At 32.2% G+C, this 18,953-nt stretch overlaps 1 protein-coding gene across 1 annotated transcript; it reads left to right on the top strand.

Annotated features, from left to right (window-relative positions):
• The first annotated feature begins 601 nt into the window (after positions 1-601).
• Positions 602-11,976, top strand: LOC134695234 (minor histocompatibility antigen H13-like). Its single transcript, XM_063556451.1, has 11 exons — positions 602-826; positions 2,578-2,676; positions 3,525-3,607; positions 4,218-4,306; positions 5,985-6,070; positions 8,345-8,470; positions 8,866-8,923; positions 9,331-9,451; positions 9,992-10,094; positions 10,798-10,883; positions 11,556-11,976. The coding sequence occupies exons 1-11, from the start codon at positions 638-640 to the stop codon at positions 11,635-11,637; spliced, it is 1,122 nt and encodes a 373-aa protein (XP_063412521.1). The 5' UTR covers positions 602-637; the 3' UTR covers positions 11,638-11,976.
• The last annotated feature ends 6,977 nt before the right edge of the window (positions 11,977-18,953 follow it).

The raw sequence follows: 18,953 nt of genomic DNA, 5'->3' as shown, positions 1-18,953 counted from the left end.
TTTGTCAGGTTGCAGACCATCAAAAGCCTTTCAGGTCATTAAACAGACTTGGCAATTAGTTATACCCTGGACTACTTTAACACAGTATATATTGTTATAGTAGTCTCAGGTTATACCGACTCTAATATTTAGTTTAGTTTTTTTCTTTTGTTTGGTTACAACTGGATATCATCCTAATCATGTAATAGAATACGTAGTATCTAGGAAATGTATACTAAGATCATAGATATAAGGTCCCAGGACACAGTTATGGTCGAATATAGTCCTTACAGTAAAAATTAAGTGTATAACTTGCATTTTTTTTTAACTCTTTCCCAATTGAATTACTCAGTAGTATTTGTTCCAATAGACTTTAGAAATCTTTTTTAAATAGAGCAGGTGATTTTTTTTTAATTTGAGTTTATTGTCTTTAAAGAATTCCACTACGAATGTAACGGTTCATTTTCTATGAATTAATTAAAAAAAAAAATTGTTTTTTTCACGGGCGTTATTGATCGTTTTCATGGTTATTCCAGATCGAGTTAGGTTTTGGTATTGATCAAAGAAAGATAACTCTAGTAGAAAAAGGGAATTTCCGATTTATGTTTGCTGACGTTTACCGGAAGTAGTCATTCAATTTTTATACAGAAAACTGAAAATGGCAGACAGCGTGAGTGAAGCACCGGTTGTAAACATTACTGGAAATGACACAGCTGCAAATGCTACAGCCAAAATTCCAGCAACCCCAGAAGGAATGGCGGTTGCATATGGAAGTTTACTGTTAATGGCAATCTTCCCGATCTTTGTAGGAGCTTTCCGCTCAGTGAAATATCACAAGGACCAGAAGGTAGATTGACATATGTTGTGTTTTTATTTTTGTCTGGCATGATTTTTTTCATTATTTCTCCATGACGACAGATTTAATTGTATTAGGAATAGGATGAAAAATAATGCAGTCTGACTACGAAAAGTCTGCTTGAAATAACTGTCCATGCCTCTTTAGGCAGTAATACTTGGTGACATATGGACTATTACCAAGTTCTAAATTTTTGTTCTAAACAAACAAATCATAATTATCAGTGTAAAAGGTAAATCTAAAGACTAATTCTAGGATTTCAAACATGTTTTCTGTGTATATTTCCCTGCTACATTTGTAGTTGTAGGGACATTTAATTATATAGCATTTATAGTGCATATTATACAGTATAAAGAGGCTGGTGTATGTGTCTATGTTCCAGACCATATGAGTATTTGGACCGTACGCGTACGGTCCGGACCGTATACGTATACCCATACGGTCCGACCATACGCGTACGGTCGGACCGTATGAGTATACGCATACGGTCCAGCTGGCAATACATGTTATTAAATTAAATGGGTTAAATTTAAAGAAACATTTATCAAAATCTTTATTTTTAGTTTTACAAATTGTTTTTATTATTACAATAAGATGGATAAAGTGAACAAGCGAACAATTGAAATTAAATAATTGTTGAACATGTTGAAGTGTAGATCTGAATCCTATGTTTATACTCTCGCACTAGGTGACACTTGCAACCACAAGTAACGTAATATTTTTTTTTACATTTACATGTTTGCAGTTCATGCATGTTCCTATGTTTTTGTGTTATTCTAAAACAATTGTCCTCCCACATTATGCTTACTTCCGATATCTTCAATTTCAGTGAGCATAATTTAATACAGAAAAAAAATGTAATGTATTACATCAACATGCTAATTATAAAAGATTACCAGATTTAATTAGCGTGCTTTTTAAAGTAATTAAAATCTAAAGTTTGTATTTCAATCACAATTGAATTTTTTATATTAATTTTAGAGTTAAGTTGTGTTGATCAGTTATATGCACTTGTATCTAATAAACTTGACTACCTTCTTAATATTGGTCAGACCGTACGCGTACGGTCCGACCGTATGAGTATTTTGAAAAAGTACACATACGGTCCAAATACTCATACGGTCTGGAACATCTATAAAGTTTCCAATTACCTAGCTTAAGCCCAATAGATAACACTGAAACACTAAAGAAGTGCTAATTATGCTTTACAGCCATTTGTCAGTGAACTTGTGTTGGTTTTTTTATCAAGAAAACTCATAATTTTTGTATTTAATTATAACTTTCATTTGAATAATTTCACATACTGCATGCATGCATGCATACATGTAGTTGGTATTTTACAGCAATATTGAAGTGTTCTTCAATCATTTACATGTGTAAAGCTAAAACAGTATATCAAAAGAAGAAAAAGAAAAAAAAAATCATTCAAGAATTTAGAAAAGATTTTTCTGCACGCTTCCTGAAGTGACATCTGCACACTTCCTTATGTGACAATACATACATGTATATATGTCATGTGAGGCAGCCATTTGTATTTGTGATTTCAATGCCATGGCAGTTCTTTTGGGTTCCATGGTATATGTAGTTGTACTATCATAGTTATAGTTTTAAACCTTTTGAATACAAATGAACACCATATCACTCTTGATTAAGATGAGCCTTGTCAATGTCCATAATAATCATTGAAATTGTCTTTCTGATATTGACTATTTTCATTCTTTATCATTTTCATGTTTTTATAGGAATCTGGAGAAAAACCTGAAACAATGACGGGTAAAGATGCTGCGATGTTTCCTATTATTGCTAGCTGTACACTGTTTGGTATTTATTTAGTATTCCAGGTAGGTTCATCTGATACATAGTACCCTTAATTTTGTGTATTGAATCTTATGTGACAACGTTTCTGATTTTATATCTTTTGGCACATTTCAAATCATTGTTGTACATGTAAAATGTAGCCAGGGAAAGTCAAGATAAAGGCGCTTTCAAGTTAATGATCATATCTGTTCATACCTTATAAGCTAAATTGCCCCTTATTTAAACTCTTTTGATCCCTGAATAAGTATCTTTCCAAACTTGGTTTTATAATGCCCCATGGAGTAAGGAAGACCTGTAGTCTATTGATTTTTTGGGGTCAGAAGATGACGACAGGTCAGACTCACAGACTGAGTGACAGTCACTCACTGCATCTGCTTATAGCATGTGTATAGATAGACAATTGGAATACCACATCAATATGATGATTGATGAATGTTCTTTTTTTTATCTGTACTTGATAGGACTCTCTACATCTTTTGACTATTGAAACCTTATCTCCAGTGACCTCCCCATATTTACCTTGAAAATGTCTCTGTTGTACTTTGCATTTTGTTAGTATACAATGTATATTCCGGTATATACATCCCTTAACCCCATATGTCAGTCATAGAACATACTGATTATTATGATATTTTACATATCTTACTTGAATATATATTGTTTATACTTAATGTTCCTAGGCCTGAATTATGTTGAAATCATGACAAATTTTGCAAAAATCTCTAATTATGACATATTTCCAATATGAAACTTGGGATGTCTTTTCATCAACTTATAAGAATTATGTATAATTTACTTGTTTACTTATAATTTTCAAGGTACATTGTATAGCTGCATATTTCATGCTTGTATAAAACTTTTTGTTTTTCAGGTATTTTCTAAAGACTACATTAACTTGTTACTGACGTTTTATTTCTTCTTACTTGGGGTAATGGCTCTAGCACACATTGGAACGTATGTATGAGTTTTTTATTTCTAGTTAAATTATAAATTTTAAGGATATAGAAAAGAAGATGTGATATGATTGCCAATGAGACAACTCTCAATAAGAGACCAAATGACACAGAAATTAACAACTATAGGTCACTGTATGGCAGTGAGCTAAGCCCATACCACATAGTCAGCTATAAAAGGCAACAAAATGACAAATGTAAACAATTCAAACAAGAAAACTAACAGCCTCATTAATGTACAAAAAAAATATCGAAAAGGATGTTGAATCCTCTTTTTTTTTTTTTTTTTTTTGTATGATTTTTCCAAATCCTTTGGTTTTATCCAATGGCATATAGTAGCATTAAACATTTTGCCTGATAACCCCTTCTTTTCTTTTCATAACTTAATGACAAATAGCTACAAAAGAAGAATTTGAAAACCTTATAAAGTCTTTGTTATTTTTTTGGTAGATTTTGAAATACAATACATGTAGATGTCAATGTTAAATGTATAAAAATTCTAATAAAGTATGAAAGTGAAACTACTTTCAGAGATTTTATTTTTGATGTAACAAATCTATCTGACTGATTATACTATACTGGACAATTATCATTAATTTGATATTTTTCAGCCCAATCATATCAAAATTCATCCCACCTTCATTTCCAAATATGGATTACCACCTGATATTTACACAAGGCAAAGAAGAAAAGAAAGAAGGTAAATCAAACTTTTTAGCATCTATTTCTCTACAAAAAAGATACTTTACAATGGGAACTTGATTATAAAAAGTGAATAAGGGGGTCTGATTCTAGATCCTTCTTATTGTTTTGTCAGATCTATATTGCACTTGTCATTCAAATAATAATGAGTGTAATTTCATGTGTTCCTCTTCATTTCCTGTTCTCATGCTAAACAATTTAACTTTCACATGTCACACTCACAAAAAATCTGCCAATCCCACTTCACACTTAAATCCCAATAAAACTAACTACAGTCGACTCTCGTTATCTCGAAGTCAGCCAGACCGGAGAAATATTTCGAGATACACATAGTTCGACTCAAGCGAAAACCGGAAGTTTGACTGAACAAGGGACACAACTCTTGCCTAGCATGGTAAAGCTAAAATAAATCAGGGTGAATATGGGAAGGGGATAGATATTCTGGTATCAGATCGATGTATTTGTATGTCATGGTCTTTCGTTATTATAATAACATTGTTTTACTTATTCAATTGTTTCAGTTACAATTGTTTCCTATGGCTTTTATCCGAGAGAGTAATTTCCAATCGATAGTTTCGTTATTCAGGTCGTTTAAAGTTGACAAAATTGTTTATTCTCGGATACAAAAGACTTTAAAAAATTTAAATTCCTCTTCATTTTGTTTTATCTCACTCTTTCTTTTAATAAAAGAAAATACAACAAGATTAAAGACGCTGATTGAGTAATTTTTAGGTGATCATCAACGGAAGTCATAATCCTTACTTTATACACACCCAAGCTCATTAGTGTAATTGACAATTAATTGTTTTGTAAACATTTTAAATACTTTTTCATGAACATAAACAATATCACTCATTATTTATAAAAATTCTATATAAGATAATCTTAGGTAAACACTCGTGGAAACAGCATGTCATAAATCAATACAGTGGTCAGTTACTGGAAATTTAATTACACGTGTATTGTCAGATTAACTCTTCAATCCATTTAAATGCCGGAGGTCATGTTTTGACATATGTGTATTAGTTTGAGATAAATAATGAATTTTGAATGGTTTTGTTAACCTTGGGATCGTAAATTTAGTTCGACTCAACTGAAATTTCGACACATCCAATTTCGACTCATCAGGAGTCGAATTACATACGTTTATATGGAACAAAGTTCAGGACCACGTGAAAACTTCGACTCATCCGAAATTTCGAGTCAACCAAGTTCGAGACAACGAGAGTTAACTGTATAAACAAGTGAATATACAATGTAGCTATTTTCTTGACAACAATTTAGGATGAAATTGATGTGTTTGACCTAAGGGCTCAGGTTTTCCCTAGTTCTTTGATGAACAAAACTTTCCTTATTTTTCATGTTTTATGAATAAGAAAAGTGTCTCCCATTTATAAGGCCTTTGAACAGTAGTCACTTATAAAGTTTATTTGAGCAGTCTATCTGTAATTGTTGTTCAATAACGTTTATCTAATACTAATAAAACTACACACATTATCATGATTATGTCCACATGTTTTATTTTAAGTCTACATTTACTGCAATTTACTAGTAAAGGGGGGAGGACTTCTTTTTAACAGGTACACTTTTAGGCTTTAAAAAGACAATTTAATTCATACTTCAGGATATATCTATAATTGTGATCGATAGTTTATACATGTATGTTTGTTTTTCAGAGTTGTTAAATTACATGTTTGACAGAAAAGATGTAGTTAGTCTAGTCATTTGTGGTCTTATTGGCATTTGGTATCTTGTCAAGAAGGTAAGTGAAGATGATATCTTAAAATTTTCTGGTTTATGTTCTGTTAAAAAATATCAGCAGCCTGACATCCAGAACTAGTTTTCAAACCAAACTGTTGTGTTTCAGAATGTATTTTAAAGACATTTAAATGTATGTAAGAACATGTGACGAGTGAACCAACACCTTCTAACGGAAAAGCTGGTAGAGTAACCAAGATGGATACCGAAGTACCCTGTGGTTGTCTTAAAACCTCATGGAAATATAATATGTAGAGACAACAACATCTGGGTTACCGCAAGGTGATAGTTTTATTGAGTCGACATGTTTCGCCGCTAATGCGGCGTCATCAGGACAATATTACAGAGTTTACATGTTCATAAAGTGTATATAATGCGGTTGTATTAATTATGATGAAAAGAATAAAAGTGAAAGTGAAAATGTAAAATAGTGTTCATAATGTAGCAAGAATAAAAGTTAAGTTTCTAGTGGTAATATAGCATCCGCACACGATCCACCTTAGCCGTCCTGCGTTGTAGTTACAACCGTCAGCATCATGTCTACCTACCAGTTCCACTCTACCACCAACCTCACTGAAGAAACCGCCCATACCTTGAAGAAAAGAAAAACCCGCGACGAAGATATGGAGGATAATACAACCGCAACCGCACCTGCTCCTACTAGGATAACCATCCAAGAGAAAAACTTAGCCCACTTTAGAACCTTACGGAAATTGAACATTAAATTCATCCGCAGCCAGAACCACCTACAATACCTCGAACACATCTACCAAGATTTACAATTCCCAGAATTGCGCCGATCAAACACTTCACCTTTTACTAATTCAATGGAAGCAGTACCTCCCTCGAAGCGAAGCCAGTTGAATTTGTATGGGATGGCCAATGGGGTGTTGTCCAATTTGGAAATGAACTGACATTTATGAGCCACTTTCATCATTTCTACAATATTACCACTAGAAACTTAACTTTTATTCTTGCTACATTATGAACACTATTTTACATTTTCACTTTCACTTTTATTCTTTTATGTCATAATTAATACAACCGCATTATATACACTTTATGAACATGTAAACTCTGTAATATTGTCCTGATGACGCCGCATTAGCTGGCGAAACATGTCGACTCAATAAAACTATCACCTTGCGGTAACCCAGATGTTGTTGTCTCTACATATTATATTTCCATGAGGTTTTAAGACAACCACAGCATACTTCGGTATCCATCTTGGTTACTCTACCAGCTTTTCCGTTAGAAGGTGTTGGTTCACTCGTCACATATTATTTATTTTTCTGTGAACCCCTGCATCCGCACACAATCCACCTTAGCCGTCCTGCATTGTAGTTACAACCGTCAGTCTCATGTCTACCGACCAGTTTCACTCTACCACCAACCTCACTGAAGAAACCGCCCATACCTCGAAGAAAAGAAAAACCCGCGACGAAGATATGGAGGATAATACAACCGCAACCGCACCCGCTCCTACTACGATAACCATCCAAGAGAAAAACTTAGCCCACTTTAGAACCTTACAGAAATTGAACATTAAATTCATCCGCAGCCAGAACCACCTACAATACCTCGAACACATCTACCAAGATTTACAATTCCCAGAATTGCGGCGATCATACACTTCACCTTTTACTAATTCAATGGAAGCAGTACCTCCCTTGAAGCGAAGCCAGTTGAATTGGTATGGGATGGCCAATGGGGTGGTGTCCAATTTGGAAATGAACTGACATTTATGAGCCACTTCCATCATTTCTACAATATTACCACTAGAAACTTAACTTTTATTCTTGCTACATTATGAACACTATTTTAAATTTTCACTTTCACTTTTATTCTTTTACGTCAGAATTAATAAAACCGCATTATATACACTTTATGAACATGTAAACTCTGTAATATTGTCCTGATGACGCTGCATTAGCTGGCGAAACATGTCGACTCAATAAAACTATCACCTTGCGGTAACCCAGATGTTGTTGTCTCTACATATTATATTGTATGTAAGAATAGTTAAACCACACATTCTTTTGACAGAATGGGATAAATTTTACTTCATCTGTCATTTTGATTAAAAGAATTTTCATAAAGCTTTGAAAAATTCTACATACATTTTTTTGTAAAAAAAACCCAAACTCAATGAATGTTTTGAATTATTTTGTTTGCATCCTTGTCAATCTGGTAACCGGTAGATAACACAATTCTTGAAGTTCAGTAGACTTAGCATGTAACTCCATATATTTAAAGTTTATCATTTTTCTATCTTCAGCATTGGATTGCCAACAACCTGTTTGGATTGGCATTTGCTATCAATGGTGTAGAACTCCTGTCACTGAACAAAGTGAGCACTGGATGCATACTGTTAGGTGGACTCTTTGTTTATGATATATTCTGGGTACGTCATGATCAATATTTGTAGTTATTTTCACATAATAATTATATAATTAAACTTATACATTTATGAAAAATTTAGTGGAAACCAGTATTTGTTCATCTTTGATAATATTTATAATTACCCTTTAGATATTTTGTTTCTGTAGTTTAACCTATAGTTCCAGTTTTGAAGCTGGTGCTTATTGTTAAACCGAATGCTAAACTTAACTTATTTTAGGGAAAATTTTGTAATGTCACAACAAGATTAAATAAATATCCTAATAAAATAACATAATACATTGTAAAACTAGAGAGAGTGCCCAATGTGTATTACCAGCTGATGAGTTTCAACGTTTTATGTCAAAGAACTTTTTAAAAATGCATACTTTAATCTAGTACATTGTTTTTCATTTTCAGGTTTTTGGCACCAATGTCATGGTGACAGTTGCTAAGTCCTTTGAAGCACCAATCAAATGTAAGTACTCGAAAGTCCAATCAAATGCATTGTATTAAGGACTAAATTTAATTTCCACTATTGCTCAAATAGATATAAGATTAAAAAAAAATATATTAAAAATAATTAAAATATTCAGTAAGGGTCAAATTTTGAGGAAAGGATAGAGTCATGATCCCCTTTGAAAGCAATTGTTGAAGACACCCAACTGCCTTGAAACTAGACCTCCACCATTACAAAATACATGTACAAAGTATAGAGATTTGCGTAAAAATCAATTGAAATACAGGAAACATGCTTTCTTAGATTGTTAACTGTGTCAGAGGTTAATACATTGATAAAAAATAAAAGACATTTAAAGTTTTAATTTGTTACTATTTCAGTTGTATACAGCATGATTGTAAGATGCATTTATTTTGTGATTTCAGTGGTATTCCCACAAGACTTGTTACAGAAAGGCTTAGAAGCCAATAACTTTGCCATGTTAGGACTGGGAGACATAGTTATCCCAGGGATATTTATAGCTTTACTATTGAGATTTGATATTAGGTAGGTATAGGAATATTCATTTTATGTATAGCTTTACTATTATATATCCAAGAGTTGTTATACTTTTCGCCTTTACACTTGAGAAGAACATGAGCAAATCCTCGGGATCTTTATAGCTTCACTATTTAGATTTAATACTTCTTATGGGTAAAAAAAGGGATATTCCACCACGAGTAATTATACCTAGAAGCTTTATAATTGATAAAGATATTAGAAAGATATGGAGATACCTAAGAGAGTATTACTATTTTAAGACCATATTGTTGTGAATGTTACATTCTCATCCTTTCACTCTGAAGGATTTATGTCTTTAATTTCACATTAAGTTTGTAACTTTTTATTATTCTCAGGACATTTTGAAAAGCAGATAAGAAATGTGAAATATGGTAGATCAAGTTCTAAAAAAAAATCTTTTAGTCTGTGTGCAAATGTGTTGTTAAAAATAAATTCTACATAAACTTATTGAATCATAAACAATGATGGTGAAACAATGGCTTAACTTTGTAAGAGTATGTTTAAATTTTGATTTTGTTTTTACAGTCAGAAGAAAGAATCAAGGACATATTTTTATGCTAGTTTTGCTGCTTATTTCTTGGGACTAGTAATGACCATATTTGTAATGCATTTCTTCAAGCACGCACAGGTAATGTTAATTTGATTGAGTAGTGTGAATGTTTATAATTTTAATAAGTTATAAAGACTTTTTGTTAGATTTTAAGGGTATCAACTTATATTTCAATGCTTAAAAATTGAAATCATCTTCTATTCAGACCATTGTCTCAGATGTTATTCTATATAAATTAGTAAAGGTATGCTATTTCAGTATTTGTAGGAAACTACAAGACTTGGTTTTAAAGAAATTATGTCTTTTAATACATTTCCAAAACTTAGTTCATATAATATATGTCCAAACTTTCAGATACAGGCCAAGTTTGTTCTTTTATATTCTAAATGATCTTAGTAAACCTTAAGAAATGATTGAATGCTTTTACAAATGTATGACAATTAAGGAACAAAAGCTGTGACCTCAATTAGCCCTAAGATATAAGAAGATGTGGTATGAGTGCCAATGAGACAATGCTCCATCCAAGTCAAAATTTGTAAAAGAAAACTCCTATAGTGTCTTCAAAACTGAGCCTTGGCTGACACTGAACAGCACACTATAAAAGGCCCTAAAAATGACTAATGTAAAACCATTCAAACTGGAAAACCAATGGTCTAATCTATATACTAATTGAGAAACGAGAAACATTTATTAACCACATTAACAAATGACAAGTCAACTACTTCTATATAATCATTGTATTTTGTAGCTTGTTTTAATATATTTCATGTATATTTTTCAGCCTGCCTTGTTATATTTAGTACCAGCTTGTCTAGGAATCCCAATTGCTCTTGCATTGTTAAAGGGAGAGGTCAAGGCCATGTTTAAGTAAGTATTATGTATAAATACTGAAATATTCAACATAACTAGATAAGTTACTCAAAATTCTATTTACACTTATGTGAAGTTGCAATAAAAAAGTGTCTTAAACAGAGTCTATTTGTCTGTATACACGTATCATAGAATGAAGGAAATGTTGTCACCTGATACAATTTGGATAAGGACACTTTTTTTTTTACATTTTACAGTTATACAGCACATTTTAATGAAATGGACAAATTTAAGTACTGATATAAAAAAAATACTAATACCAAGTTCCTTCTAGAATATTATACTTCAGTAGATATATTTACAAAAATAATGTTTGAGCAATACAAACACATTAGATTTACAACAAGTGAAGTTTAAAATTCACCTTCATTAGACTTTTAATTTGGGTTATTGGCTCTGCTCCTTTCAATTTTACTATGAGTAATATGTCTATAGAAACATTGAAAGATGAAATTGTCCATGTAGAACATGCTCCTCATTTGATAGACACAACTGAACTTTACCTTCTTGTATGTGAATATGACTGAAAGGAGATATGGGGTATACTTCAAAAATAAGGAAAAGATCAACTTTGATTGTTCAAGCTTAGGTCAGTTTCATAGTTATTTTGAATAGTACTAAAGAGCTATAAGAAGTCAATTCTGTAACACTAATTTATATACATTGTAGCTATGAGGATCACTCAGAAGAAAAGACAGAAGATGAAAAGAAAGAAGAGAAAGAAAAAGAAGAAAAAAAGAAAGAGAAATAGAAAAAGAACTTTAAATAGATCTGTGAAGCATTTTACATGTACATGACGTTTTTGTTAGGGGGTGTTGTAATACATTTGATAATTTTTGGGCAATTTTATTTTTATTTCCTGATTTTATCATTAAAGACTGGAATATCAATAACTATCAATCAGTTTTCATCTGCCTCCATAAAGTGCTCTTAATTTGAATATAGCTCTCTGAAACAGGAAAGGCTGTTTAACCAAAAAAAAAGTCATAGACCACGAAATCAACAAAAAGGGGTAATTTGTATTCCTCTCCCATATTTTTTAAGAGCCATTTAGAGATTAATATATTAATAAATTTTTTGTCTAACAAGGTATTCTTTTTCAAAGATATTAGGCCTACCCATGCTATTGAAGGCATCATCCACATATTTATACTGTCAGCCTAGGTTATTTTAAGAGTTGTTTCAAACTGAATGTTATGAAAGCATAATATGAAGCTTAACAACAGTGTGGTGTTATGTCATCTCCATTTCAAATGTCTCCCAATGATATTTAGTGTCATTTTATGCTGATTTTTATAGTTCCGTACATTGACAGAGAGTTGTTACTCATTGGCACTTATACCACATCTTTTTATAGCTAATTTAACATGTGGGTGAGTGCTTAACTCTCCCCTAACCTGGGACAGTGTTAAAACTGCAACATGAGAACAAACTAAAAATCAGTTGCAGTTAACTCAATATATCAGAATGAAGCACTGGAAAGAATACAAACAAAGCACAGATATAAGCTTTAATAAACATTGATATATTGTCACATTTAATGAAATAAAGATCCCTATTGATTTTGGGGTCTAGGTAATGTTTACTTAGAATAAACTGAATTGGTGCAAAGAAGTGGTTTGCAGATGCTAATCTTAAGATTTTTTTATCAGATTGCAACTTTTTTGGGATACATGATCTCATTGAATGAGAGGGAAATCTCTATTGATGATGAAGTCTCTAGTTAGGTTACGGTCAAGGTCATATCATAGTGCTTTATCATTCATAAGGAGACTGACTGAAAGATTAACCAGAGTGCACATTGTGAAATGTCCTGCCTGTCTTACTTATTGAATTTATGTTGAAAGTCTGTAACACAAAGGTTCAACAGCAAGTATCATATAAACTTATGAGGCTGACTTCATACAGGAACTTCTTGTGAAGAAAGATAAGAAGTTAGCAATATCCTTTAACTTTACTTTCCACTATATACATGTAGATGATGTTCTCTCACTTAATAACTCAAAATTTGTGTGGCTACGTTGAATGAATTTATCCCATCAAACTAGAGGTAAAGAATACAACAGATATAGTTTAGTCAGCCTCATATCTTGACTTACATCTAGAAATTGACAATGATGGTTGGCTGAAAACAAAACTTTACGACAAAAGAGATGATTTCAGCTTTCCAATTGTAAACTTTCCATTTCCAAGTAGCAACATTCCAGCAGCACGTGCATATGGAGTATATATCTCCCAATTTATACCATATTCCTGTGCTTGTATTTCCTATCATGATTTGAGAGGGTTGCTGCTCACAAGGAAGCTTTTAAACCAAGAGTTCCAAATGGTGAAGTTGAAATCATCCCTCAGTAAATTTTAGGGACACCATCACAAGTTGTATGACCATTATTGAATAATAGTTTCACAGATGATATCGGATATGTTCCTTTTCTCGTAACTACAATCCTGAGATCACCCCCACTTTTTGGTGGGGTTCATGTTGCTTAGTCTTTAGTTTGCTATGTTATGTCATGTGTAGTATTGTTTGTCTTTTTAGCCATGGCATTGTCAGTTTATTTTAGATTTATGAGTTTGACTGTCCCTCTGGTGTCTTTCACTCCTCTTTTATACAACCGCAAATATTGAAAAAATTTTGGTCGTTTATTGGTTTCACTTTGGTGTTGTCGTCGTCCGAATTCTTTTAGTTTTCGCACTCTAACTTTAGTAAAAGTAAATAGAAATCTATGAAATTTTAACACAAGGTTTATGACCACAAAAGGAAGGTTGGGATTGATATTGGGAGTTTTGGTCCTAACATTTAGAAATTAGGGGCCAAAAAGGGCCCAAATAAGCATTTTCTTGGTTTTCACACTATAACTTTAGTTTAAGTAAATAGAAATCTATGAAATTTTGACACAAGGTTTATGACCACAAAAGGAAGGTTGGGATTGATTTTGGGAGTTTTGGTTCCAACAATTTAGGAATGAGGGGCCAAAAAAATGCCCAAATAAGCATTATTTTTGGTTTTCAACAATAATTTTAGTGTAAGTAAATAGAAATCAATGAAATATAAACACGGTTTATGACCACTAAAGGAAGGTTGGGATTGATTTTTTAGAGTTGAGGTCCCAACAGTTTAGGAATTAGGGACCAAAAAGGGGCCCAAATAAGCATTTTTCTTGGTTTTCACACTATAACTTTAGTATAAGTAAATAGAAATCTATGAAATTTAAACACAAGGTTTATGACCATAAAAGGAAGGTTGGCATTGATTTTGGGAGTTTTGTTCCCAACAGTTTAGGGTCCAAAATTTAACTTAGTTTGACAAAAATTGAATCCTTGGGGTTCTTTGATATGCTGAATCTAAAAAATGTTCTCAGATTTTTTATTTTTGGCCCAGATTTCAAATTGGCCCAAATCGGGGCCCAAAATTAAACTTTGTTTGATAATATCAAAAAATAAATAATTGGGGTTCTTTGATATTCCAAATCTAACTGTGTATGTAGTTTCTTAATTTTTGGTCCTGTTTTCAAATTGGTCTACATTAAAGTCCAAAAGGTCCAGAATTAAACTAAGTTTGATTTTAACAAAAATTGAATTCTTGGGCTTCTTTGATATGCTGAATCAAAACATGTACTTAAGATTTTTTATTTTATGGGCCCAGTTTTCAAGTTGGTCCAAATCGGGGTCCAGAATTAAACTTTGTTTGATATTATCAAAAATTAAATTACTGTGGTTCTTTGATATGCCAAATCTAACTGTGTATGAAGTTTCTTAATTTTTGGTCCAGTTTTCAAATTGGTCTACATTAAAGTCCAAAGGGTCCAAAATTAAACTAAGTTTGATTTTAACAAAAATTGTGAATTCTTTGATATTCTGAATCTAAACATGTACTTAGATTTTTTTATTATGGGCTCAGTTTTCAAGTTGGTCCATACCAGGATCCAAAATTATTATATTAAGTATTGTGCAATAGCAAGAAATTTTCAATTGCACAGTATTCAGCAATAGCAAGAACTCTTTAATTGCACAGTATTGTGCAATAGCAAGAAATTTTCAATTGCACAGTATTGTGCAATAGCAAATATTTTCAATTGCACAGTATTGCACTATAGCAAAAAAATATAATTGCACAATATTGTGCAATAGCAAGAAATTTTCAATTGGAGTTATCTTTCTTTGTCCAGAATAGTAGTTGAATCAACTGAAATCATTGTTTTATACAATATACAATGTATATATACACTTTTACTACCAACTGATAAATTAAAACAATCTTTTTCATTCAGTGATAACAAGCACTTTATTTTACATTTTAATATTTTATGATGTATTTAAATGAGTAGTTATTGTTGCAAACTCCAATAATTACATTAGATGTATGTTTCATTATAATACGTTATTCTGATTGGCTAACAGCACATCACATGTTATTCCGTAAACAATTGCATGATACAATAACATTTATCATGCATGATGACAGGAGGTCCCACAATAAAGTGCACAGGTGAATTAAATTAAACTGGATAAAAATCGTGTTTTCATGATCCTAGCTAAAAAATGTAATTATAAGTATTGAATGCTTCTTTTTGTAACTTTATAGGGTTGTAAAAGCGTTGACCGTGCCTACATTTTTAGAATGAAGCGCGGAATACAAAATGTACTTCTGTCAACGCTTTTACACCCCAATAAATTTACAAAAAGAAGCATTCAATTCTTAATTAGAATTTTGAATTGAGATCTGTTTTGGGATAAGGGAAAGGGGGATGTGAAAAAAAATGGGGGGGGGGGGGGGGGGCAGGTTCAATTTTTCTCATTTCAGATTTCAAAAAAGTAAAAGGAAATTTCTTCAAACATTTTTTTAAAGGATTAATTTTCAACAGCATAGTAAATTGAGTTAAGGCAAAACAAAATTTTTAAGTGCATTAGAACACATTTATTCTGTGTCATAAACCTATGCTGTGTCAACTATTAAATCACAATCCAAATTTAGAGCTGAATCCAGCTTGAATGTTGTGTCCAAACTTCCCCCAACCGTTCAGGGTTCAACCTCTGCGGTCGTATAAAGCTGCGCCCTCGGGAGCATCTGGTTTAACATTATCTGTGGAGTCATGGACAGACAGACATGTACACTATACAATCATGACAATCATTTAACACCAAATATCGTCAACCTCGAGCTCTTGCTTAAGGTTTATGTACCCTTCTGTAGCCATTTTTGTACGAACTTTTCAAACTTCAATTGTATCAAAACTACAGATATAATAAATAATAAAGATACACCATTTTGTACATATTCCAAGGGGAAATCTGACGCAAAGCATTTTCTATAAAAATCTTGATTTATTTGCCACAAAGTCCTCTTTTTCTATCAAATGCAATGAAACAGTAAAAAATAATGCTTTGAATCAAGTTTCCCCTTGGAATATGTACTAAATGGCCTATCTCTATTATTCATTATATCTGTAGTTTTGATACAATTGAGGTTTGAAAAATTCTTACAAAAATGGCTACAGAAGGGTACATAAACCTTAAAGTAACTGATAAACTGACAAAATTACAAAAAAAATATTATTGACCAATGAACCGTGAAAACGAGGTCAAGGTCAGATAATACTTATGAGACGTCTTACAATTGTCCCATACATCAAACTTACCCCACGTATTGCTATTAGTATTTGGAAAACCAACCAAAGCACAAAAAAACCTCAAACTGACTTGTGCACGTTACACCAAATATATTTGACCTATTGCTAATAGAACTTGAAAAAGGGTCCAAACCCATAAAACCACAAAACAATTAACATTGACCAATGAACCATGAAATGAGGTCAAGGTCAGATAGTACCTGCCAGCTATCTAACAATTGTCCCATACATTCAACATGTATTTTACCAGTTTGCTTATACTATAGTACATAATCATGTATTTAAAACCCTGTTTGAGCACATGTAAGTCGTACCGGCTCAAGTGAGAAAATCAATCTCGTTAAGATGATCAACGATAATCTATAAATACAGTTTGTAATTGGAAGTTACTAGCAGTGAGTTAAACTGAGAACTGCCATACAGGACTTTAACACGGGTGTCATTCGGTTTATCGAGAGAAATGATCGTGAGAGAATATCTATTACGGCGGTCAAATATTGAGAGACGATCGTGAAAGTTCTGGTAACGGATCAGGAAAGTTCTGGTAATGGATCGTGAAAGACATTTAATGTACATTCTAGTTCAGGATCTTTGAAAAAAACGCTTAATTTTCCAAACGCGGAACAAATCCGAAAAAAAATATGTCTGTCAAAATGGTTTAACTTTCTCAACATAACTGTGAAAGAAGATAAAGAAAATATGAAGTACTTTTTAAAAAAAACACAAAAGGCGCAATGCGTGTCTATGAAATTAATTACAAATAACACGCTTTTTGTACCTGTACGCTTTTTGTACCTATAATATTTCAGAATATCATGATATATTTGAAATTTAATCTTTGGTGTATCTGATAGTACAGTAAAATTAAAGTATGTTCTTCCATTAAAAGCGTTAATTTGTTTATGAAAACTTTGAATTTGTTGAATTTCCATCAAACTTGATCGTGAAAGATCAGGCAACGTATTATTTCGATCGTGAAAGAAAATGCGTCACCAGACTTAATACTAGAAATCAGAAATCAGTTTTTTTTTACCATTTGATAAATCTGAAAGTAGTTGAAGCCTGTAACTATTTTGATTAGGATGAACATTAAAGCTATCATATTTTTTTCTATTCCACACTTTACCTTGAAAGTTAAAAAAAAACCAAACAACTAATAACGTGTCTAAATAAGTGTGAAAGATTCAACTCTGTGAATCGGTCTAGTGCACTTCAGGCATCAAACAAAATATCATAGCAAAAACAGCTCATTTCATGTGTTATTTTGGATTGAACGATAACCAACATGTTGTGCAACAGAACTTCTTAAGTTCTTTATTAACAACGCAGATAAGGATTGATTTAACTATATAGTACATATTATAGAATACCAAAGCGCAAATGTTGTAATGTCTTGTTTGCTTTACTTATGATAGTTTATTTGTTGAACGTCTATAATATCAAGGGTTTTACTAGAAGTGTCAAATACGCTTTAAAAGATTGTCAATGTTTCATAAAAAGGTCAAAGTCAGATGAACCATGCGATACAAATCCCTACAAATATCCCGTACACCAAATAAATGTGTTCCGATCCTTACAGTGCCTTAGAAACTGACAAATGTAAAAGTTATGCTTGGCCAATTAATTCGGAACATAAGGTCAAAAGTATATGAACTATGACCGACAGCCAGACATAGACATATTACTTTCATTTAAGAAATCAAAATAACTGTAGTCAGCATGGTCATATAAGAAACATGCAGACAGACATGTACACCATACACGAAACACCTTGTCGCTTTAGCATACAGGTATATATTCAAAAGGCCAAACAACATAAATGTTATGTAATGTTATTTGTATCTTCAAACTCTTCCATTGGCTCGCCTTCACTGGGTTTTTTTTGGCGTATTGTCACTCATTGCCTTTTCTTATTGCTGTAGTTGTTGTTTCTTTTCATTTTCTGAAAATATTAATACTTTGAAATGCTTAAACCTATTGAGGATGTTGACCTATCTAGCGTTTCTCTATACCAATAACAAATATCAATTATCATATAATGGAAGAATAACTTGAACGCCTTCGTATCATCAGATCTTTCACGATCTTTTTCACGATCTTCAAAAATGCGGTACGTGATCTTTCACGATCTAAAAAATCAATTTTGTGTAAATAGTTCTTTATTTTCCAAGTTTCGGACTATATATATACAAAATAACTATGAGAACCGTTCAATTAATTCAAATACAATGCCCTTATTATGATAAACGTAGTGTATCTAGTCGAATTAGTGAAAAAAATAGTGTTTGTTTACATTTTTTGTGCCATTGAAATGTCGAGAAGCAATCTGCCTTTTGTCGTTTTGTAATAACTATGTACTTTTGAAACTGGATATTCTGAAATACTGATCATAATGTTGAACCATTTTGACAGACAATTTTATTTTGTTGTTAATGTG

The sequence above is a fragment of the Mytilus trossulus genome, chromosome 1, assembly GCF_036588685.1.
Source record: "Mytilus trossulus isolate FHL-02 chromosome 1, PNRI_Mtr1.1.1.hap1, whole genome shotgun sequence".
NCBI classification, from domain to species: Eukaryota; Metazoa; Mollusca; class Bivalvia; order Mytilida; family Mytilidae; genus Mytilus; species Mytilus trossulus.
The sequence above is the reverse complement of the archived record's forward strand: the minus strand, read 5'-3'. Positions and strand labels throughout refer to the sequence as shown.